At 51.5% G+C, this 23,568-nt stretch overlaps 5 protein-coding genes and 3 pseudogenes across 5 annotated transcripts; 3 read left to right on the forward strand and 5 right to left on the reverse strand.

The window, feature by feature from the left end:
* Positions 1–747: 747 nt before the first annotated feature.
* Positions 748–1,326, forward strand: SAPIO_CDS10259 (annotated as a pseudogene; the record flags this gene model as incomplete).
* Positions 1,327–4,614: 3,288 nt separating this feature from the next.
* SAPIO_CDS10260 (Uncharacterized protein) lies at positions 4,615–7,664 on the forward strand (the record flags this gene model as incomplete). The annotated part of the gene is made up of 6 exons (XM_016783878.1): positions 4,615–4,731; positions 4,788–5,338; positions 5,399–6,850; positions 6,903–7,012; positions 7,073–7,245; positions 7,308–7,664. The coding sequence occupies 6 exons, from the start codon at positions 4,615–4,617 to the stop codon at positions 7,662–7,664; spliced, it is 2,760 nt and encodes a 919-aa protein (XP_016638723.1).
* Positions 7,665–8,248: 584 nt separating this feature from the next.
* SAPIO_CDS10261 lies at positions 8,249–9,196 on the reverse strand (annotated as a pseudogene; the record flags this gene model as incomplete).
* A 1,742-nt stretch (positions 9,197–10,938) lies between these two features.
* Positions 10,939–12,816, reverse strand: SAPIO_CDS10262 (annotated as a pseudogene; the record flags this gene model as incomplete).
* Positions 12,817–13,508: 692 nt separating this feature from the next.
* SAPIO_CDS10263 (uncharacterized protein) lies at positions 13,509–14,402 on the reverse strand (the record flags this gene model as incomplete). The annotated part of the gene is made up of 2 exons (XM_016783879.1): positions 13,509–13,949; positions 14,175–14,402. 2 exons carry the CDS (start codon positions 14,400–14,402, stop codon positions 13,509–13,511), a joined length of 669 nt encoding a protein of 222 aa, XP_016638724.1.
* Positions 14,403–16,793: 2,391 nt separating this feature from the next.
* On the reverse strand, positions 16,794–18,769 carry SAPIO_CDS10264 (uncharacterized protein; the record flags this gene model as incomplete). Its single annotated transcript, XM_016783880.1, has 4 exons — positions 16,794–16,962; positions 17,035–17,609; positions 17,765–18,309; positions 18,529–18,769. The coding sequence occupies 4 exons, from the start codon at positions 18,767–18,769 to the stop codon at positions 16,794–16,796; spliced, it is 1,530 nt and encodes a 509-aa protein (XP_016638725.1).
* A 922-nt stretch (positions 18,770–19,691) lies between these two features.
* On the forward strand, positions 19,692–20,934 carry SAPIO_CDS10265 (uncharacterized protein; the record flags this gene model as incomplete). The annotated part of the gene is made up of 4 exons (XM_016783881.1): positions 19,692–19,867; positions 19,951–20,506; positions 20,754–20,836; positions 20,901–20,934. 4 exons carry the CDS (start codon positions 19,692–19,694, stop codon positions 20,932–20,934), a joined length of 849 nt encoding a protein of 282 aa, XP_016638726.1.
* Positions 20,935–21,714: 780 nt separating this feature from the next.
* On the reverse strand, positions 21,715–22,818 carry SAPIO_CDS10266 (putative reductase 1; the record flags this gene model as incomplete). The annotated part of the gene is made up of 2 exons (XM_016783882.1): positions 21,715–22,284; positions 22,411–22,818. The coding sequence occupies 2 exons, from the start codon at positions 22,816–22,818 to the stop codon at positions 21,715–21,717; spliced, it is 978 nt and encodes a 325-aa protein (XP_016638727.1).
* Between the last annotated feature and the right edge of the window lie 750 nt (positions 22,819–23,568).

Genomic DNA, 23,568 nt, shown 5'->3' on the forward strand with positions numbered 1-23,568 from the left:
AGCTCGTCCACGTCCGGCTACATTGTATTCGAACTTCTCGTGTGACTGCAATCCTCTCCAGCTGCTCTCATGTGGCATTGGAAAGACATCGCTCTGTCCAGCTAGGAAATGAGTGCGGATTTTCGATGGGACCATCGGCAGTTGTAGGCTCATTGATCATTAATTACGAAATGTGCCCACACGCACACTCGCGGCTAATCTTGTCGTGTCACATCAATTGTGCTGGAATGTTTGATAAAAGATTTTTCTGTCCCAGATGCGACGTTAACGGTAACATTCCTCTTTCGGAGTGAGGCCGTACGACTCTTCTCCTTCCCCAGCTCCCCAACTCCCCAGATCGTGGCTTCATCCGGCTTAGCGACAACGCCCAATTAAAATTAATGTCAGCACCCAGTATCCACAAATGGGCCGTCCTAACCGTGCCGTTTTTCCTTGCTGCAGGCACAGAGGGATCGTGGCGTTGCAGTGCCACCTTGCACGACCCATTGCAATTTGCTCCGGGATCGTTGATTGATCCAGATTGAGATGCAATTTCAACCGTGATCAGGAGCAGGCGTGGCTCAGCTCATTGAAAATTGGCGATGTGTTCCTATTTAAACTCACCGCGTTCCTCGACCCTACGACTCCGTGATACTCCGGGATTGGATGAACTTGGCTCTCAGTCTCGTTTTACAGGTTATCGCCCGTTAATGACCATTCATCCAACCACACTCGTTTCTTGCCTCATTCACCGTTAAAACGTCAAAAATGGTCAAACCCACTCTTTTGTCTGCACTTTCGGTGCTGATGCTCGCCAAGCTCACCATTGCATTCGGCTGTTCCCACCACTCCTTCACCTCTTGCGAAGATGGCATCGTCCACTGGTTCGATCCCGATGACGGTCAGATCTGCGATCCGTTGGACTGCGGCGGTGGCCGAGCCCCTCCCAAGACCGACGTCCCGGGATGCGGCAACTACAAGGGCACCGAGCTGCCCAAGACGGGCGCCTCGTATCTGCCGTGCTGGAAGCCCTCAACGACCGTAGAGACTCGTGTCAGCTCTGTTACGCCTACGAACGACGCCGAGGTACCGAGCAGCGAGGCCAAAACCGCCACAGACTCCAACGCCTCCCCCGACGCGACCACCCCAGCGTCTGCCGATTCCAATACCCCGAGTGCGACGACGCCCGCGACGACGCCGGCGCCAAACCAACCTGCCGCGAGCGGAGCGAGTGGAGAAAGTGGAGCGCCCGCATCAACCCAAGCTCCCAATGCGGGTCAACACCTAACTCGCTCGTTGGTAGCTGTTGCTGGAGTTGCACTCGGCGCTGTGGCTGTATTATATTAAATAACGGGGCCTGGAGTAAGCGGAGGAGGAAGGCTGCCTCTTCGGACCGTTGTGGTACCGAATAACCGGAAACAATCACTCCCTTACGCAAAACTTTCCTTTCAATTGTATCAAGTTAGTCGAATAACTTCGCTTCGGGCTTGGTACAGCGTTCCACAAGGGGAGCCAGTTTAATTTCTGTGGCCATTCCACAGAGCAACTGCAACTTGGATGGTTATCACGAAAGGTTGATATTGAACGCAGAGCTGGAACGAGGAAGTTGCGGTTCGGCATAGGGCGTCAGGACGGAGAAAGAGCTCCATTGCGTTGCTGCATCAGAATCAGCGGTCTTGAATGGGGAAATACCATCTCAACAAGTCATGATACCTCCCAGGAATATGTTGATAGAGTGAATTCGTGAATCGTCGTATCGCCCAATTGACATCTGGCTGCAACAAACCTAGAATGAGGGAGGGACCTAAATCATATTGTCCGTTATGCTCGTCCGAAGGCGCGAGTTAATCAGGCAGTGTGCAGACTCGAAACCGATCTCGGTCCGTCCATCTTGGGAAACGTCTCGAGTGCGCACGACAAGTGGAACTGCTCACGCTCATAGTTAGTGATTTGCCAAATGCATTAAGAGAACTTGAACCTTCATGGTCCTCTCGAGGAAGTTGGAGATCACTGTATCTACGTCTTCAAACTCGGGCCCCACGGGCGGATATCCCTTTCCTCAAATCAGAATAGCTCATGTTGATGATGGAAGCTCGATGGCGGTAGCACTGAGAAACGTGACGTATATCATCAAGTCCGATTCGGGAAAGGTCCCAGGGTAAATCCGATGGATCGTGGGAAGGTTTGGTACTGCCATGAAAAAAAAGATTGCCCAGTCCCTGGCCCGTTGATTTTCGCTTTGACATTAAGCCAGAGTGCCCATTGCTCACAATGAAGATTAGCCCCTGCCGTGTGATATGCAGGTTTCGGTCGGGTCCTCTAGGATCTGTGTCTATATCTGCCTGTATTATACCCTCCCATCATCCCGGATCATTCGATAATGCGGTAGATTTGTTCTGAAGGGATGGTCCTGTCAGATTATGAACGGGCGAAGCAAAGCATTATTAATGCTGGATTCCGTCCCCTGCTGTGTCATACAACGCGAAAATGACAAACCCTAATCCCGGCAAGCCAGGAGTCTTTCCTGTGGACCGCGGAATACTCGGCGACGCGGAAATGTCAATCCCAAGTAAAAACAATATTTATTTAGCCTATTAATCTTGGGATGCTTAAACATCCTCGCCAAAATTGCGGCTCATTCAGCAACAAACCATGCCCCTCACCATAGTTGGGCTATCCAGAAGTCTATTTTGACCTACGAATAGGCCATAGGCTGGATATTTACGTGGACACGCGTCGATGTCCATGGTGCAATTGACGACTGCTTTTGGTCACTGGGTGAATTTCAGGGTATCAAATAGGTATATCAACTATTCTTGGTATTCTGAGGTGCGGCCCGGATGTGTAAAATCTTTTCTTGCCTTTGTACAAGGGTATTCTTCTCGGCGACTCGGCCTATCGGAACCGGCTTCGGAGCTTGTCATATTTCGAGGAGAAATTTGCTGCCTTCAACCAAAGCTAGGAGGATGGAGATTTCTCAAATATGGAACCGAATTTTCACACCGTATTCACGATAACATAAAATGTTGGGTATGCTCAGCCAATGGGTGACCAGATCGCCATACCCAGGCATATGCATATCTTGTTTGGAACTCCTTCTAGCTTAAATACGCCTAGCCCTATCGGCCACGCCACATTGGTGACGAAAGTAGTCGTCAACAGGGATCGATGATAGATATCGGGAGCTCCCTCGGTCGTATAAATCAACGGGGGTCATAATGTATAGGCGGAGGACCGCAGCGGCGCGTTAGCTCATAATTCTGGATCTCATGTCGATCAACATCTAACCTATCTTTTATGAACATCGTGAGCACAGCGTAACCTCGCTGGGATAAAGATGTGTACTATCGACCATGGACGCAGCCCGCTTCCCAACAACGAGGATTGGCTATAAAGACACGATTCGCCATATTTGACAGGATGGGCGAACTCGCACCAATATTCATGGTACCTGCAGCGGCACAAGCTGGGATGACCGAGCCGAGATAGGCTCGCCGTCCGATGAATCCGCGAACCCAAGTTCCCGGCCACCCAATATCGAGCGCCATGCACACGGGTCGGTGTTTCCGGGTCGCGAGGTCCTACTTGATTTTGCCGTTACGGCCGTGCCGTTTGTTAATCTGCTTTCAACTGATATCGAGTCCTCGTATTGTGAGACCTCCTCGTTTTGAGCCCCGAGAGTTGCCTCATTTGCTCGACTTATTTTCGGCAACACGGTGCGGACCGTCTAGGGAGCATGCCTTGGTCATTGATAGCGTACAATCGCTATGGATTGGGAAGCCGGGTTTTCTGTCTTTTAATTTCTTGGAAAGTACGTTCCTGACCGCGCTCTCGGGTTGAGGGTCAAGGGTCCCATTAATCAAGTAGCACACAGTCAACTGAAAAGCAAGGGCTTTCTGGCTACTGACCCGTATTTCCGCCTCTCGCAAGCCCAAAAATGGAAAAAAAAAAATCTGGAGATCTTTGGTACACCGAGTCATGGTCGATGCTGTTCCCCGGGTGGCTTTTCTTGCCAAGTCCGGGCTCGGTCACCGCGAGGTGGATGTCTGCTTACAGTCACAAGCCCCAGCAAATTCGCAATCGCTCTTTGGAGGAACTTCAAGGAAGCCTCCTATCCCCGTGCCCCGATCAAACCCGGCTAATCAGATCCCATTACTATCGTTACACCCTTGCCCGTTCTCTTGTTCAGGCCTCGTAGTTACCGGTGCCGTGATACTTTTCCGACTCCGCCCTAGATACTCAGGTCCTACCCTCATACCCTGTCCCGTGTTCCGTTGCCGTCTACGAGTGGCGTCGTGAACCGGGCGTGGCACCCAATACGACCCTACGGGCATACAGCTGCGGCTCTGCCATCGGCGAACTTGCGCACTCGTCTAAGATCTCCTTCCCCACCCACCCTACCTAATAGCTTTTGCCCTCGCACGCCATCCTGGTAATGAGGTTAGATATAAGAATTCGCTTATCCTGGTCCAGGCTGATAAAAGGAAGATGATTTCCAGTACCTTTAACACGCAGTAGATACTCGGGCTAGGTGTTTGTTATTTCTCCTCCTTGTTTTGTTTTGGTCTTTCTTCTTTTCCACTTTTAGTTTCCTTCTTTTTTAATTTATTATTTTTTTTTTAATTTCCTATCGAGATGCATTTTTCTATAATCTTCCTGTCCTTGATATCCTTGGCCGTGGCTTCAACCCCTGTCCGCCACGTAACCGATGCAGCAAGAATTCCAGATCGATACATCATTCGGGCATCAGAGGTATCTGCCCATTTCTATAACCGGTGTCCCACATTGATGACTTACTCCCCTTTTAGAACACAAATCTGGATGCCCTAGAATCGGAAATCCTCTCACGGCCGGGGGCTACTATCTTTAAACGCTTCGAGCACAGGTTCTTTAGGGGGTTGAGTGTTGTGTCGAGGTCTGAGAGCATATCATCCCTCTCAGAAATCGACGGCGTGGACAAGGCGTGGCAAGCGGGGAGAGTTATCCTTGACGTTCCCGAAATAAGCTCAACATCGAGGACCACGGAGGATCAACCTGATGTGGATGAAGTACCTCCTGCATCGAGTTACAGTATCCACAGCTTTACTGGTGTCGATAAAATTCACGCAGGAGGAAACTTCGGTCAAGGAGCCAAGGTTGCTGTCATTGACACTGGAATCTATTACAAGCATCCGGCTCTTGGAGGTGGCTACGGTCCCGGGTTTAAGGTTGCCGGGGGTTACGATCTTGTTGGCGGAGGATATCCTACGGCTCCTATTAATCCAGATAACGATCCTTATCCCGAGACAAGAGATCCCCAGCTATATCAGAATGACCATGGAACACATGTCGCTGGGATCATTGCCGGAAAATCGGAATGGTAAACATCACCCTAATCATTCCATCAGTGTTCTCCCCTGCTGATGCTGACATGGCCTAGGTTCACTGGTGTGGCTCCCGAAGCGACACTCCTTGCATATAAAGTGTTCGGTCATACAAATGCCGGAGATGAAGAGGTCTTTATTGACGCCTTCCTCAAGGCTTATGACGACGGTGCCGACATCATCTCTGCCAGCATTGGTTCACCGGGCGGTTTCAGTGACAACGCCTGGGCGACGGTAGCATCCTCCCTCGTGGACCAAGGAATAGTTGTCATCGTAGCGGCAGGGAATAATGGCCGTAGTGGACCATTTTTCACCGATACGGGGGCCTCGGGCAAGAACGTTGTGGCGGTCGGAGCTATCGAAGCTCCCCACAAGCCGGGCGACTTCCATGTTACCGCCAAGTTCCGGAAGGATTCCGGTGTGATGAAGGAAGTTATCATGCCAATGATGACCAACTCCAACCCTGCACTCTTCTCACAAGCAAACGGTTTCCCTATTTGGTCTCTCGCACGAGGCTTCACGGCCTGCCACGAGCTTCCTTCAGATCTTCCGAACCTTGAAGAAGTTGTCGTCCTCGTATCGCAAGCAGACTGCCCTTATAGTACCAAGGTCCGAAATCTTTCTGAAAGGAATGCTCGCTATGTCTTATTCTATAATGACAAGAAAGTGCTCCACCCTCCCGATGAGTTCTATCCTGGCATCGAGCAGCCCTTCTATTCAGGTATCATTGAGCAAAGTGCCAGCGACGCCATCTTCCGCGCCCTGGAAAATGACCATACGGTAACCGTGAAAATGTCCCGACGCCATGCCGAACACCCCTTGAATCTCGTCGATCCTTATGGTGGGAAACCGACCTACTTTACCAATTGGGGATCGCTGTACGACCTCGACGTCAAGCCCTCTGTTGCCGGTTACGGCGGCCATATCTGGAGCACTGCATTTGATTGGCCTGGTCAAGGTGATTTCGTCCCCAACTGGAAATGCTTCGGGGGTACTTCGTTTGCCACTCCCTATGTTGCTGGTGTGGCTGCTCTTTGGATTAGTCGCTATGGCGGTCGTGATAAGCATGGTCCCGGATTTGCCAAGGAGCTTGCTAACCGTATCATTTCGAGCGGTCGGACGGTCACCTGGGGTCTTCCAGTCCAGGATGATGACGTGGAAAATCTATATGTCCCTCCTACAGATGCCCTTGCTCCTGTCACGCAAATCGGTTCTGGTCTCATTGATGCTTGGAAAGTTCTTACATACACTACATCTCTCAACTTTGAGACGTTTGCCCTCAATGATACGGCCCACTTTAAGCCAACCCACTCACTTCAGATTAAGAATGGTGGAAAGGAAGCTGTCACTTATTCTTTTGGTCACCAGCCTTTGACAGCCTACGAGGCAAGGGGGCCTGAGGGGCTCTTTATTGCAGGATACAATCAACTGAAGACGATTGACCTCGAGGTGGGTGTTCAGCTGCCTGCGAATATTACGATTGAGCCGGGAGAGATGGCCACTGTCAAGTAAGTTTGAGAACGGCTATAAGATCTTGTCGAGTTTCTAATGGATTGCTAGCTTCACATTTACCCGCCCTGTGTATGAAGATGAGTTTCGGATGCCTTGCTACAGTGGCAAGATTCTCGTGAGAAGTTCCATAGACGAGGAACTCTCAGTACCATATTTTGGTAAGAGACTGGTTGACCGGACGGACATAAACAATCCTTTCAAGTACTTACAAGTTTTAGGGGTCGCATTCGATCTCAAAGAGCAATTCCCTCTGATGTTTGTTCCTGGTACCCCAGTTGTCGAGTCTCTGGGTGCCATTTCCAACTACACGTTTGAGTGGTTCGACCAGAACTACACCACCCCACAACTCGCTGTCGAGATGCTCTACGGAACTCGAGAATTCCGGTTCGATGTTAGACTACCCTACCTGACGTAGCTGTCGAGACATGGCTGACAAAATTTGTGAATCATAAGTTCTTCGAATCTGGATGGGCAGAAAATTCTTGGGTCTATCCACCCGTAGTCGGTAAAGCTGGATTCATCGGCTCTGCTGTAGATATCTGGGAGGTCCTCACCCGACAGAGTCCTAGCCATCGTTTCAAATTCCCTCTGACCTATTATGCACGCTCGCCTACCCGTGCGGTGGAGGACTTCACTTCGCGATTTTTTGCGTGGCAAGGCGAGCTCTCAGACGGATCCTGGATCCAGCCGAGGACTTACGTCGTGAGATTGGCGGCGTTGAAGCCGTTTGGAAACCCAGCAAAGGGCGAAGATTGGGATGTGTGGAATGCGCCTGAGATTACAGTTAAGTATGCCGAGAGTGCTGAGTAGGCACAGACGTGAGAGTTTTATGAGGGACTTCCCCTCAATTTTCGTACTGTGTCTTTTCGTTTTCACATCAAAGGGGGTTAACGGACTGTTTCGGTCCTGGCTTCTCTTGTTTCAACTTCGGGTTTGGTTAGGTTTTCGCTGCTACGATATTTCAATCCCATCTTAAGGTAATTAGAGATAATGCATAATACATCTTGACCTATAACGTAGGTAGTCAGGTCCAATTTGCGGTTGAGGGTGTAGTAATCTCTTTGTCATGATGAGAGTCGGCGAACCGAAAGACTACATTGTACCTGCACCCCAACTTCCTTCTGTGGGTTCAATGAAATTGTCTTTTGCTATGAAGGAATACATAATCGGTTGCTGGGTGCAAAGTTTGAGGTAATATTAGAAACGGTAACAATAAGTTTCCAAAGGCTCGACTGGCCAAAATATGTTGCTTATCAAAATGTATTGCCCAGGACTAGAGATGTCTCGATAACGTTCCTTTAGATATTCGAGCATCCGCAAAAAGACTCCTTGACTACCCTGGCGGATGCTAATCTAACTCTCTCTCTCTCTCTCTCGTCCAGAAATATCTACCCCTACTCAACCCAATTTCCAACTCTCATCATTTCTAAAGTCCACAACTCCAATTCCTTGCGCAAACCATCATCGCGGGCCAACTTGCTCGGAGTGCTCACCCTCGCCTTACTATCAAAATAGAGGCCGCTCATGCTCTCCGTCAACTTAGGCGAGGATGCACAGAAGAGACTCGCCAGCGCTCCGTCATCGGGATTGCTATAGACACCAAGGCACTTGAGTGTCGGTTGCAGCCACCTCGTTCCTCGAACTGCTATCTTTTCATTCAGCTGGGTATCCACGGGGCCGGGATCGACGCTGGCAGTGACAATTGGCACGTTTGTCTGCGCATAGTCGGATGACGGTCCGTACTCAGTATTAATAGTTTTGGCGTGCAGGATATTGGCGAGTTTGCTCTGGCCGTATCGGCTCATCTTGGCTTCTTGTTCCAAGGCAAGATCTGCAAAACGGATTCCTTCCTTTGGCGCGAAGAGTTTATGGCCCGATGAGCTGACATTGACGATTCGCACGGTTCCCTTGGGAGATTCCTGGGCGGTGGAGAGAATTGTGGGCAAAAGCAACTGTGTCAGAAGCCAGTGGGCGAGATAATTGGTTTGCCACTGCGCCTCGTGCCCGTCCTTGCTGAGCTGGTACTCCGTGCCCATGATGCCGGCGTTGTTGACAAGAAGGTGGAGGCGTGGCTCTTGCTCCAAAAACGACCTTGCTGCATCTCTCACAGACGAGAGCGAGAGATGGTCTACTATCAGAGGCCGAACATCAGCGGCTGGATGGGCTTCCTTTATCTTTTCAATTGCCTTTGCTGCTTTCTCGGCGGAACGGGCACCCATGTACACCCTGGCTCCATGGGCCGCGAGGTGTCTGACGGTGGCTTCGCCTATTCCCGTGTTGCCGCCTGTCACGAGCGCGATGCGGCCGGTTAGAGAGGGGATTTCTTCGAGGGTGAAGGTCATTCTGAGTGTTGGGGATAAGACAGACTAGTATTCAGTTCTGGATGGCTGGGAGAGAGAAGAAAGAGGATTGATAGTAGAGAGAGACTAGGTCTAAAAATGAAGGGATTATCAGTTCATTAAATATTCAATTGGAATGGCGGAGATTATGAATAATTATAAATCCCTGACCATCATTGCGGTGCGAGCTATTCACAGCTCTGACCATTGCTGGCGAAGCTTCGCTTTGATGCGTCCGCTAGTGTCCGCCAGTGTCCGAATCTGACCCACTTTCATCCGCCTTCGGTCCGCCCGGCATCCCGCACGAGCCCGCTCGAAATCCTGCAACGCAACGGCGGCCGCATGGAAGTATGAAGTAGAAAACAAACTGCTCCAAGCATAGCTTTGTATGTTTACCTCAGATGAAAACCGAGCGATTTCTGCTTTAGTATTGAAGGTCATCTAGGCAGCGAGGTTCCGGGTCTACCTAAAGCTGCTTATGGTCAAGTTGCAGCCAGCCGCGACAGCCCTGTGTACTTAGGATTGTTAGAGCTCTGAGGGCTCTGCGGCCGTGTGCCGATGAGATACTGAAAATACATGTTGTCGGGGATGCACCCAGCACCCAGGATTGATGTCCGGATCCAACACTTCACTAGCCATCGCCGTTACTTTTAACTCCACCACCTTTTCCATAACGCTTCCCTTACTTGAAAAACGGATATATTAATAGAATCACATTCCCTATAAGGACACACGCTCCCTTTCCCACTCTCTTTTTTCGATCACCACACACCTCATTCAAGTTCATTTTCTTTTCTTTTAACACTCCCATCCACCTCTATTTTAATTGACCCCCTTATCCGCCACATGATGACCACTTTCGACCCCAGCCCACGACTTTGTGGTGTCAGATTCGGGCTGAGGAGGCATGTTGTCTCCCGCTCACCAACGCCCATGGGATGATTTTGACCGTCCTGCGGGTTACAAGGAAGAATAATGAGATCGATGCACGCCAAGGCAGAGATAGATGTGCTTGAACTATTGTATCATTTAGGTTGGAATTAAATATCAAATGAAAATGCGCTACGAAAAACCGACAACCCAAAACATATTTGCTCTCCACAAAGATACAAATACGGTTACAATTTAGACCCCAAAGCGAGGGCAGTATTAGCAATAAACATTCCCGAAACATCCCAGATCAAGACGTGGTAAGAGTAGAAGCAATTTTGGATGCGCCTCGGCGCCATCGAGCTGTTCCGCCATGCCAACTTCTAGGGCAGCCGGTCTACCATCTTCCTGAGCGAGTGGAGGATGGGGACGCTGTATCCCCTCTCGAAGTGGTGGCTGCAAGACCAAGTCAGCCCGGCGCGCTGGTGGAGGCTGCGGGACCGGCAGACGGTCACGCTGTTCGACAGTATCACAGGCGAAGGTAGCTCATACGACAACATTCACAGCTGGTCCAAGAACCTGGCGTTTTTTACAGCACCACACGGCTAATCCCCCGCCTGTCCTCTTCCCATCCCCGCCAGAGTCAGCCCTCTCGTGCCAGCCACGACCATGGCGCCGCAGCTGGGATCAGAACTCTCTTCTAAGTCTCAGAGCGACCTCAGCCACCTAAAGGCCAGCGACGCCGACCTCTCCACCACGAAGAGCGCCGAGAACAGACAACAAGGCACCGAAAAGCATCAAAACGCTTTCGTGTTAGGGACGCGCAACGATTTCCATGGACTACTCCTGTGCCTTTATGTCCAAGGCATTCAAAATCAGACTAGAATTATGTCCGCCATATCTTCGTCCGCGACGCCATATACGGCCTCCCCTTTCATGATCCCATGCACGTAGCAATCCCCTAAGAGGTTGAACTTTCCCGCGCACGCATCTCGGAGAAGAAAGGGGATGCGACCGCCAAGCAAAACACAAACATGGTCATCTTCTTGAGCGTGGTTCGGAACGCAGGCAACGAACCCCTTCCGCGTGACACCGATGTTCCGATACATGGACACCAGATTGGCGGCCACTCCGAACCCAGAGGCCGCGGCCTCGGTCTCCGAGTCGACAGGCACCAGCTGGAGGAGCTCTATGGACCTTGCTCGGCTCTCTTCGCGCCGGAGGAAGGCGTCAAAGCTCTGGCCGTAGTCTGGCTCTGCTTCTCGCTCCAAGTGCGTCATGTTTGCGATCAGAGTTCTCCAGAAGGCCTCCCTTATGCCCGCTGCGGAGCCGTACGGGCTCGGGGGGTCACCGCGTCCTGCTACCTCGATGCAGCGAGCGAGTATACTCTGCACGGGGCGTTCGGTGTCACCCGCGCGACGATTGAGAGACGGCTCGATGACACAGCGGAGCCGGTCGAACATGACGCCGCGCGCCGACAATTGCGTTCTGTCGGCGCTGAATTCGATTCGCGAAGACCTGCCCCGGCCGCCAGCAGCAAAAAGCCCGTTGGCCACCAGGGTTCCGAACCAAAGATAATTGTTTGTGCCGCACTTTTCGACATCGGCCGAGCTCCAGTCTGGAACCCAACTAGGCAGATCGAGCACTTTGTCGTTGCGAACGCTGGAGAGTATTTCCAGCGCCGGGTCTGCACGGAGGATTCTGATGGTGGCGTCAACGAAAACTTCGTGTACTGGCAAAGAGTAGTCGGGCACAATGCCAATGATGTCTCGATCGTCTGCTAACCCTAACAGAGAATAGATCTTATCTCGTGGGTCTCCGCTTTGAAAATTGTGGGTTCGACGGAGGAGCTGGCTCAAAGTTTTCTTCAGGCTCTCGCGCACTCTGTCGCGCCGCATGTTCCCGAGCGACTGGACGTAGGACGCCCCTTCGGAGGACGGATCGTCGACGGTCGACACGCAGGCAGAGGGGCAAGTGCCTTTACCTGCGAGGCGGACCACGTTAGGCAAGAGATCCCAGTCACACACCACGCAGGAGCCGCACAGCATTATGGCCTTCTGATTCAGAACCGACTCCTGGATAATCCAAGCTCTGGATGACCACGGCTTCCGCAGGAGCTGACGCAGGGCCTGATATTTCCAATGCCCTCGTGGCGGAAACCCGTACTTCACCCACCCTTCCTTGGGTAATCGCGATGCAAGATCGATCTCCGTACGCTCGCCGTCCTCGGCACCGACGTGTTCAGAGAACGCATCCTCGATACGCTGACAGTGCGACGCCAGTTCAAGGGCACCCACGGTTTCGCCAGACCCAGGGCCAGTATAGGTAATCGTGCCATAGGCCTTCCGGTATACGTCTCCCATCAGGGCGACCTGGACGCTCTTCTCGGCGATGTCGGCGGTCTGGTTGATGCAGATGCCGTCGATCCAGATCAGGTTAACGCCCGACCCGTCGTCGTCGTCCAGGATGAACCGGACGACGTCGTGCAGGGCATCGTGCAACGCATGGGAAATGGGCAGCCGGCGGCCGTCGACGGTGATGGCGTGGTTGAGCGCCGGGTCGCCCCACGCGTAGGAGAGGGCCCAGAACTTGGGACAGGCGTCCAGGTCGCATTCGAGAAGCTGCTTCCGGACGGCGTACCTCTGCTGGTGGGTGTGGAGCCACGTAATCCTCAGCAGCCTGATGTTTCTTGGCGAGGTCAGCTGCTCGTACTGAAAAGGGGGCAGCTGCGGTTGAGATTCGATCGTATCCATCGTTGGCGCTATGCTGCCACCGCGAACGCCTTCGAGCGGGGACACGCTCAATTGTGCCAATAGCAATAGCCTAATGTCTTAGGTCAGATGGTTTGAACTTTTCCAAACTGAGTGCTCCGATTCACTTGTTCACGGTTGTCCCCTCGGAGTTAACGGCAAACCCTATATCCGAGAATTACCGCTGATCGCGTTGCAACGGGACCCTTGGGACCTTGGATTGCCCCACCTGTGCCCAGACGACGTCTAACATAACGCAGCATCATCTGCGTGCAGGCCTGCGGGCCCACCCGAAGCACACGTGGGAGGATGACCGGGGACTCGTCGAGAAGAGTGCGGCATCGACAGGCAAGCACAAGATCCTGGTGACCCTTTTTCGAAGCAAATCGTCGATCACGACGCCCGATGGCCCGGCCGATGCAGCATGTTCCTCTCCGCTCCAGGTATTCTGGCCTGAAGAGTTCCTCCTGCACGACCTCCCGAATGCGAGAGCATGGACCCACGGATACAATGCGGACGCGATCGGCGGCTTATTCCAAGCCAAAAGCCAGAATAACATATCACAGCATGGTAGAAAGGGATAAGACACCTCTAAATACGTGAGTACTAGTGAGTCATCGACCCTTTGTCCGCGCACACCTTGCTCACTTGCCGTTTCTGTGCATTCACGATAAGCGACAAGTGCTCTTCAGTGGCTAGGCTAACATCAGGAGCTTCTTCTGTGGGCTGGCCTCCGTCCACTGTTTCGGAGTGAGCCTCATAAAGTAGCCTGTGTCATCTTCCTTCCTGTCAGGAATCTGCACGCGATATGCGATTCCGCCGACCTTCTCGATGAGCATATCGGCCAATGTGGACGTGCTACCCAGTACGACAAACTCCAGCAGGTCAGGCTGCCTAGCCCTCCAGTCAGGGTCCAGTAGTATTCTGCCGATGACACCAATCTGCGGATTGGGGTGAATGACGGTGAACATCGGCCGGATAGTAGTGGCATGGTGTTGCTTCCTCTGGACGTAGAAAAACGCGGAGCTGGTCCAGAAGACATGCATGTGCGATGGATTGAATATCGCCGGCATCTGAAAGGAGCTTTCAAAGCCGATTGGAACCTCGAAATGAGCTCTGAGAATGTCATCAATGTTCTAGGCGTATTGAGCATCTGGGATTCTAAAAGGGCGTATTCTGCCAGTCTTGCCGATAGAGAATAGCCTCGGCAACGGCTTGTAGTTGTATCCGTTTTCGCAGTAGAGCCTGTAATCCGGGAGCCGTTTATGTCGCCATCCAGCCCATGACCAACTGGGATAGCACTCTCTCCTGGAAACTGGAAAAGGGCAGTTCGTACGCCACAGCAAGGCTGTCGAACCCACTTTAGATAGCGGTAAGGCAAATCTAAATTCACCCATGGCTATCGAGAAGTAGTTCACAAATCCGGCAAAGCTCTTGAGGTAGTCATCCTCGAAGGTGCACTCTCGGGATAGCATATCTCGGGCGGCCGTGATATACCACCCTTCGTACTTATTGAATGAGTTTTCTGGCGGCTCCGAGACCGGATGCGGATGGTCAATCGCCACGTGGTTCCAGGAGTACAGACCCATCGCGGTGGGGCTGTTGTATATAACTCAGTCGTCCTCAAGGATCATGTCCTCGGTCCAGAACCGCTGTCGCCGGCGACACTGCACCCCTCTTTCAGTGAAAATGAGGAGCAGCTTCGAGAAGCCGCTCTGTTAGGGCCGGCCGAAGTTAGGCTGGGCTGACAGTGTGACTCGAGAACAAGGCAGTGGTTGAAACGGGTTTCAAAGACGGACTCTGTAACGGACGGATCATCATATGCTGCTATCCAAAGCCGAACCATGCGCTCCCTCCATATGCGGCCGTCCAGAGAGCGGGTTTGAAGACCAACAGCGTCTCTATCGTCAGAAGTTCCCAAGCTGCCTGGCTGCTCCGAAGTCTTATGTTCGATAAAATCTGATTCCTCGAGGCGAGCAAGGACGGTGCCCGACTGCAAGGATCCAAAGGTCTCCGACAACTGCAATGTCTGCAAAAGTAGTCGGCAGAAAGCACAGGTTTTCTGGTTCCGGCGCACCCACGCCAGGTCCCAGTTGAACTGCACATTCGGGCTTCATAGAAAGGGATATTGTTAACGATCGCGGTGAGAGACGAGAATCCGATCTCAATTTCGCCGCACTTACTGCATAGCCGTTCCTCGCTTGCCTGCGGGTTTACCTCCATCCTACAAGAATCGGTCTCTATTTAGCTTACGACTAGACAAATAGAGATAGAGATTCAAATCTTCGGCCCAACAGCGTACATTGACCTAGGCTTACTGTTCTACCTAGCAGCCGCATCCAGTGCTGGACAAGCTAATGCTGTAGAGTTACAAATGCAAATCGAACCACACGAAAATTTCGGCAATTTGGGCTCAGGCCCATTGTAATTGGGACTTGCGGACATTAGCATTGTTTGGGTATGCGTAATGAATTTATCTAATGAATTTATTACAGTACTTCTAGCTATCGTTGAGTAAGTCTGGACGATGTCTAGTAATGAAAACGCGCGAGTCCTCTAGCTCAGCGTGTATTCTATTTCCGCCGTGCAATTCCCACGGGTAAGTACATCGATGAGGCTATTCTCCGATGTCTTACCTCTTCAGGCCACACATCGTACCCGAAAGTATCCCTCATATTTACAAACACTAGCGCCCGCATCCTTGAGGTCATCGCGCTAGCCCAACACGGGGAAGAGATCCCGATCCAGCTCAAACTATCATTTGCGAACAACAGGCTCTGCGAATGGGTATACGTTATCAATCTTGACGCAGAGGTATTTGAAGTCTTTAGTGGTACTAAGGAGAAGACGTCGAGCTATCGGTTCAGAGATGTAGGAGGGCCTGATGATTCAGTTCCGTTCTTTATCTCCTCCTTTTCGTTCTCTGAATTGCTGGAGATGAAGTGTGAACAAGATTTTCTGGACCGACTAGACGAAGCTCGACGTGAAGAGAGCGTCGCTGTAGGGACTACCTGTTCTAATGTAGCCGAATACTGTGCTGACAAGAGGCAGGACAAGCGTTAGACTAAGTGCAAGCGAGCAAGTTTGTCGCCGCGTCCGAGCAAACGCAGGAAGCGACAAGGTATCGCAGCGTGGCAACACATGACCGGCGGGATTTACGATCCTGGCTGCAAGACTACGGTTTATCTCGTTGACAGTGAAGGGCAAACCAGGAAAGGAAAGGTTTATATGATCAAGCGAAGCCGGCGTATGAGTCTCTCTAAGCGAGAACCTAAAAGGAGTAGCTATTATATATTTAGTTGAGCTTATATAGCTTCTTGCTTTGATCCCCGGGACCCTCACTCCTCCCTTTATCCTCTAGCTAAAGAATATGCAGCCGCAGTGGGATAAGCAGGCGAAGAAGAGTGAAAACGTATGCTAGAGGCGATCTGGACTCTAGATGCGTATTCCTTTATAAGGAAGCGGCCAACAGTTCAAAATCTAGACCTCCATTGGCTCGTAAATCTCGCTACACGAGCCTGGCTTCGGAGATCGGAGATGCTGGCAAAGTGGACAGCTAGAGCGGTTAGGCAAATTGGCGAGGTACTCTAAGATATTAAACGCAAGAATAATAACTTGCGGAGTATACACGTTATTCTTAGCTCTACCCCCATAGAAGGTGGCAGCAAGAAGATGGTGCTCCTTAGGAAATTCTCCCGCTACTTATATAGGGATGGGCTATACTGCGAAGTAGAGAAGGCGTTCCTTGAAGTGACGAAAGCTTGTATATACGGCTACGTAGGGCCTAAATGTGGGGGTCTCCATAGCACGCGGAGGAGTGAATAGATGTGAATGCATAGGGAGGTATTGAAACGGCAGCCTAGGATACTCGATTGTGAGGCTCGGCGACAGGTAGCGTGACTAATTAGGAGACTGTTCGAAGTGCTCTCCGATGGGAGGATGTATAAGAATTAAACACGCCGGTCCATGACGGCTGATGTCTAGTCAAGCATTTTCACGGTAGCCCGAATCCCCTTCGACTCCCATTTGGTGTACGGAACCAGATATGCATGGGCCATCTCAACGTCGGATATATCCGTTTCAAAGAGCTGGAACTCGAAACGAGTGTAAATTGTAGCGATGGTAATATAAAGCTCTGCTTGCGCAAGACTAGTTTGCGTCAGCTCATAATCGACGAACGCTATACGGGAAAGGGTACTCCTGAGAACGAATCGAACTCACTTGATACCTAGGCACTGCCGCGAGCCCTTGCCAAAAGGCACAAAATACTTCTCCAGCTCCGGGTGGTTAATCCACCTCTCGGGAATAAAAGACTTGGGATCTGGGAAGATATTCTCATTCATGAGGATATCATACGTTGTCATGCTCACCGGCGTGTTGCGTGGGATCGTCCACTCGCCGTACTGCAACTCCGTATCTGGGGCGAGGCGGGGGTCTCTCGTCACAACGCCATGGGCCAACCGCATAGCCTCGTGAACGACACCGTAGAGGAACGGCAACTTCTCAAGCTTCCGCCAGTCGTACGGCTGTTCGACTTCTCTAAGTTCGTCACAGAGCCGAGCAGTGAAGCTGGGATTTGCTGACAGGTGGTAGCTAGCGACGCTTAGGGCCCACGATGTCGTGATTAACCCGGCAGCAATGATTAGCTGGGCCTCATCGCCAAGGCGGGTGTCCGACTTTTCTTCCTTGGGCAGTTCCATGTTATTTAGCAGTTCGTGGAAGATCGTTGGGTGAGAGGCAGACTTGTGGCCCGCGTTAATGCCATCTCGGATTTGGTGAACTTTGGCAGCCAGGTCCTACAGGAGTGGTGGTCAGGTTAGGTCAGGTTCGTAACTAGGGCCGAGTGTGATGACCTGAGTTGAAGCAAATGGGAAAACGGGGTTAAGGGGAGATTTGGTTGGAAGGTCTCCAGCGATGTGGGCCTGTTAAGATTCGGGGCTTTAGTGCGTACCTTTCGCAGTCCCACCACTGGCATGATTTCTGGTTTGCCCCATCGTACGAACCATTCCGGGAGCATGTCGAGGATGGGGAACACGACGGGGAAGTGCAGGGCAAAATGACCTGTAACGTAGATAGCAATGAGTGCCTCGTGCAGCGTTTCTTCAAAGTCCGGACTGCTAAGCTGGTCATATGAACGCGCAAACGCATACTCAGATATGACGTCCGTCGTGAGCGCCATCCATGCGCGGCTCAGCCGAACGACAGAACCCTTATTGTTGGCGTACCCATCTAGCTTGTCACACAGCTTCTCGACCTTGGCGCGGATGACGGGCTGGAAGTCGGCGATCTTAGTGACCGAGAAGAAGGGGCTAATGGCCTTACGCCGCTGACGGTGTAGGTTGTGATCGACGGTAGAGAAAGTGTCGCTGGCGTAGCCGAAGCGGCCGGAGAAGTATGTGTATTTGTTTCGCCGACCCAAACCGCGCGTATACAGGACTTCGTAGTAGTCTGGGTCATCGATGTGAAGCTCCGTCGGCGTGATGCGGATGATGGGACCTGTGTTACGAGAATTAATCCCAAGTCAGCTTGGGCTAGTACGGCAACGTGGGATGGTCTGAAGATAGGGTTTGTAGATCATGGGTTAAGACTTAGGAGGGGACCGCATGTTCCCGGAGTACTGCGGGGGGGATGGGATGGCTGATTTTTTTGGGGGGGGGTTTCTGGTCCATGAATCATTGGGGTAATGGTATCTAATCGAATAGAACGGGGACATACCGTATTTCTTGTGCAACTTTTGTATATGCCATGTAAATTCCCCTTCTCGGATCACGTCGTAATAAAATTCGTACCAGTTGGTGAGAGCTGCGAGCCTTGGGCCAGGGAATCTTGCCACGGGACTAAGGTACAGTCGGTAGACAACCAGCCAAAAGACATAAATAACGAACGCCGCCAACCCACAGCCCGCAAGGTAGTACAGGGTGTAATCTAAACCTGCCATAGTGGAAGTGGCGGGCATTCCAGCAGAAAAGCAACACTTGATCGACTGGAATTAGTCTCGAACGAGCTACGAAGTATACAGAATTGAGGGGAGGAGTTTTTCTTCGAACAATAACGAGCAATGTGTCGATATTATGGCCATTCATATCCTGGAATCGTTGAGCCAAGACCTTGCTCTCTGCATTTGCGGACGAAGTATTGGTACAATTAACCTCTTAGTGTTGTGGGTTAATTCACTAGTATTTGTTACCCATTATCCCTTCTCTGGAGGGGAAAGTCTCCCTGGTAGTGCCTAACCTACGTGGCAAAAAGTTTGCAACACCCCCGTTTATTTACATAATTATACGTAGAATAATCGGGGATTACACAGCTAATTAATCTATGAACAAAACGGGGCTAACTTATTCATGTGATGTGATTGGTCAGTGTAGTAATATTCACATATCCGTGGCTTCCAACCTTTTTCCCCCCCACTATAGAAAGTAGTATTCGATCCACCTTCTATAGGGCATGACTAAGCAAAACATGGAATCTGACCACTCAGGTTGGAAGTCTTGCCTGGAAACAATACCCGTGCACCACCAAATTCGGCTAGCGCCAAATTTCGAAAAGAAATTCCTCGACCACCGGATTACCCAATTCGGCTAGCGCCAAATTGGGTGGTGCACGGCACGGGTAGCAAAACGATAAGGGGCGTTCTAAATTTCTTTTAATTACCCCGCCTCCTCTCCATACTCTCCTGCTGGTCCCTGCCTTTTGCACTTGTTTGGTCTTACCCCTGCATCATCTAGCTTTACTTTTGGGGGTTAAGTGCTAAACAAAATACGGTTTAGTAGGATGCGTGGTATTAAGCAGCGTGCTAAAAGCTAGCACCGGTTCGATCGACCCAGCCTGCAACGCTGCCAGCGCAATCCACTCCTTTCCGAAACGCACAACTATCAATGGCGGATCCAGGCCAAGAAAACGTCGCGCACATTCAGGTGGATTCCGACCTCGCGGAGACGGATTCTTCGTACGGCGACGACAGCCAGTCCACACACTCGCTGTACTCGACCATCACCAACTATGTGTACGAAAACGGGAGAAGGTACCATAGTTACCAGCAGGGGTCCTACTGGTAGGTGTGACCTAGCAAAACCAGTGGCAAATCCACCGACCTTCAAGAACTTCACTGAGAGATCTCGCTATTCATCGTACTAGGGGACCCAACGACGACGCCGCGCTGGATAACCTCGACCTCTATCACCATCTCTTCACCTCGACGCTCGGCGGCGAGCTGTTTCTGGCGCCTATCGGGCCAGACCCGCAGAGGGTACTAGACCTAGGCACTGGGACTGGTATCTGGGCAATGGACTTTGCGGACCAGTTCCCATCAGCCGCCGTCATTGCTACCGACCTCTCGCCCATCCAGCCGGTCATGGTACCACCGAACCTTCAGTTCCAAATCGACGACTTCTGTCTCCCTTGGACCTTCACACCGCCCGCCTCGTTCGACTTCATCCATGCTCGCTGCATCTACGGCTGCGTCGCCGACTATCCCGCCCTCTACGCACAAGTCCTCGAACACCTCAAACCCGGCGCATGGTTTGAACACGCTGAGATCAGTGTCGTAGCACGCTGCGACGACGATAGCCTGGCTGGCACCTACCTGAACCGCTGGGGCCCATTGGCACTTACGGCCGGGGAACGGTTTGGCAAGAGTTTCCGCATAGCCGAGGACATGGCAGAACTCATGAGGGCGGCCGGCTTTGTGAATGTACGCCGCCGTCCATTTCCTTGGCCAATTGGGACATGGGCAAAGGACCCTAGCATGAAAAGTATTGGTGCCTACAACCGTCTCGGTTGGGAGGAGGGACTAGAAGGATGGGCCATGCACCTATTTACCCATTACCTTGGAGTATGCATTTTCTTCTCTCTTCTCTTTACCTTCCTGGATGACTGTGCATGGGCAATACTAGTCGTGCTGTGCCGGTAGCCTTTCTAACCAAGTGCTCAAACTACAGTGGACACCAGAACAAGTCCACGTCCTCGTGGCGCACCTACGGAAAGATCTACGCAATCCATCGATTCACGCATACCAATACATGTAGGCGTCCTTCCAGACAACTACTGCACGAACAATAGCCCAGAGCTGACACTGCCGTCTTTAGGTACATCTGCTACGGGCAGAAGCCAGAAAGATAGGGTCCTATAGGCGGTCCCCATGGTAGAAGAATGAGTAATCACAGCGCAAACAACACTCGGGAAGGATGATCTTGAGAGTATGGTATGAAACGTACAGGTAGGACGGGGGATTGGAAGATTCATGGGGGACGGAATACGTCCATAGGTAGTTGGCAATGAGTGTTTGGATGACTCTAGTTTGAGTTTCTAGTCTGCTGCGTCATCTAGCTTTGGTTTCTAAATCAGATTTATAAATCCTAGACTTGCCCAGGTTGGCACAGGAGTATATTAGCCCACTATGAAGCACCTATCCTACTGACTCTTCCATGGTTTGGGTGCGCCCGCGAGCTGTTCTAGTCGCCTCCTCGAAGATATCGTCTTGGGATCGCAGATCTTTGCCGTAAGTCTCGGTCTTCGGATCCGGGTTCCCTGCTGTGCCTTGGCAGAGATTGTATATGAAGACTTCGGTGGGTAAATCCGTCTTGTGTGGCAACTGCGCCGGGTACACGAAGCAAGCGTCGCAGCGCACATCGATGAGTCCGTTATTCGTACCCTCGGGAACCTTTGGCGCATGGTAGAAGTCCCCACAGTGGAATACCCTCACTGATTGACCAGGCTGAAACCACGGCAGCTGCCCATGCTGCCGGTCGTAATGAATTTATCTCATGAATTTATCACAGTACTTCTAGCTATCGTTGAGTAAGTCTGGACGATGTCTAGTAATGAAACACGCAAGTCCTCCAGCTCAGCATGCATTCCATTTCCGCTATACAACTCCCAGAGGTAAGTACATCGATGAGGCTATTCTCCGACGTCTTGGTTGACCTCTTCAGGCCACACGTCGTACCCAAATGTATCCCTCATATTTACGAACCTCGTATGCCTCCCTTCCGCCACATGGTTGATGGCGTCGTACTGCTCGTCGGTTAACTCGATCTGCTTAAAGTTGCTTGCGATACGCTCCGGATTCGAACTCTTCGGTAGGACCACGTATCCCCTCCGCAAACCCCAGGCGATTAGGACTTGGGCAAGAGTGTATCCTCCCTCCTTAGCAATTTGGTTTAGCGTAGGGTCCGTGGAGACCTTTTCGCCGGTGCTGGGAACTTGGTTCTGTGATCCCAGAGGGGAGTATGCTTGTGGCAAGATATCACGAGCCAAACAGTACTCGATCAATTTAGTGTTTGGAAGAAACGGATGGATTTCCACCTGGTTGGCAACGGGTGGGACTCGGGCAAAGGAAAGAATCTGCTCGATCCCGCGGATGGTAAAGTTGGACAGGCCGATGGCTCGCGTTTTACCCTCATCATAGAGGGCCTCCATGGCGCGCCATGTCCGTTCAGGATTGTTGGTCAAGTCGTAGTTGATGATGTACTAGAAAGCAGACAAAGGTCAGACGGAGATCACTGTGAGGACTACTGCGATGGAGAAATGAAAATCTGTTCCAATCATAGAACGCGGCGTATTGCCGTGTGGGGAAAGGGTGACGTCACATCTTACCTTTCCATCAGGCCCGAGTTTGGGCTGATTGTCCTCGGTTTTCTCGCAGGCAATAGGCCAATGGATCAAGTAGAGGTCCACATAGTCTAGTCCGAGGTTCTTGAGAGAGTCGTTCAAAGACCATTTCACCTCTTCCTCCTCGTGGAAGCAGTTCCACAATTTTGTTGTGATGAAGAGATCTGATCGCTTTACGCTCGGGTTCTCTAAAAGAAAGTCTTTGATGGCGCTGCCGATTTCGTCCTCGTTCTGGTAGAACCAGGCACAGTCTAGATGCCTGTAACCCGCCCGAAGAGCATGCAGTACCGCGTTGTAAGACTCTCCCTTCTGTCGCTCGTTAGAGAAGGTACCGAATCCTAGCCCAGGGATAGAGATCCCATTGCTGAGTTTGAAAGTGGTTGCCTTGGACATGTTGGATTCAATAGAATGAGATAGCTGTGGGAGAGTGAGAGCCGAGGTGAAGATAACGTGAAGTGTTGGAACCACTATGAGGCATTGGACAACCGCAATATGCTCGGCGGGCTGGAGGAGACGAGTCGATCTTATGGGCCAATCCGAGGAGCAGATTCAACCATTCAACTCCTAGACACGGGTCAAGGACGCCGCTGGAAAAATTCAGATTGATAAGTGGAGCCGCGTATATCGAGGAAATGTTTGAGTTCTTTTCCCCTGTAAACCATTCCGGAACAGTTAGACCAGGCCGAGAGCTTATCATCCCTTGGCGTGAAACTCGAGAGCATTGAAAATTTATCTTTTTTTTCTTTGAATATCCCGAACTAGAACCGGGCGCGGGTGCGTCTCATGCGCTAATTGGGATGAAAACCGGTTCTCGAAAGGCTTCTGAAACACTAGGCACCGATAAGTAATGGGTCCCTGGAGACAATCAGTATCTTATTCTCGGAATTGCGTGCAAAAATGTGAGTGAAGGCCCATATTTCGATGGTGAGAAAGTTTCGCGCCAAGGTTTGAGCCGCCGAGACGACGTCATAGATCCTCGTCCTAGCATCTACGTTTCGCCCTGTCAGGGTCCACAGCTCCAGTTAAATGCGCGTAAATCAAGAACACTTGTTTCTTGGCCGATTGGATTGTAGCCCCTGCCATTCATGCCCCTCGGATCCAGGGGCCTGGATCGAGCATGATTGGCGATGGTGGGTAGAGGCT

Source organism: Scedosporium apiospermum (assembly GCF_000732125.1).
Source record: "Scedosporium apiospermum strain IHEM 14462 chromosome Unknown SEQ_SAPIO_0165, whole genome shotgun sequence".
Classification (NCBI taxonomy): Eukaryota; Fungi; Ascomycota; class Sordariomycetes; order Microascales; family Microascaceae; genus Scedosporium; species Scedosporium apiospermum.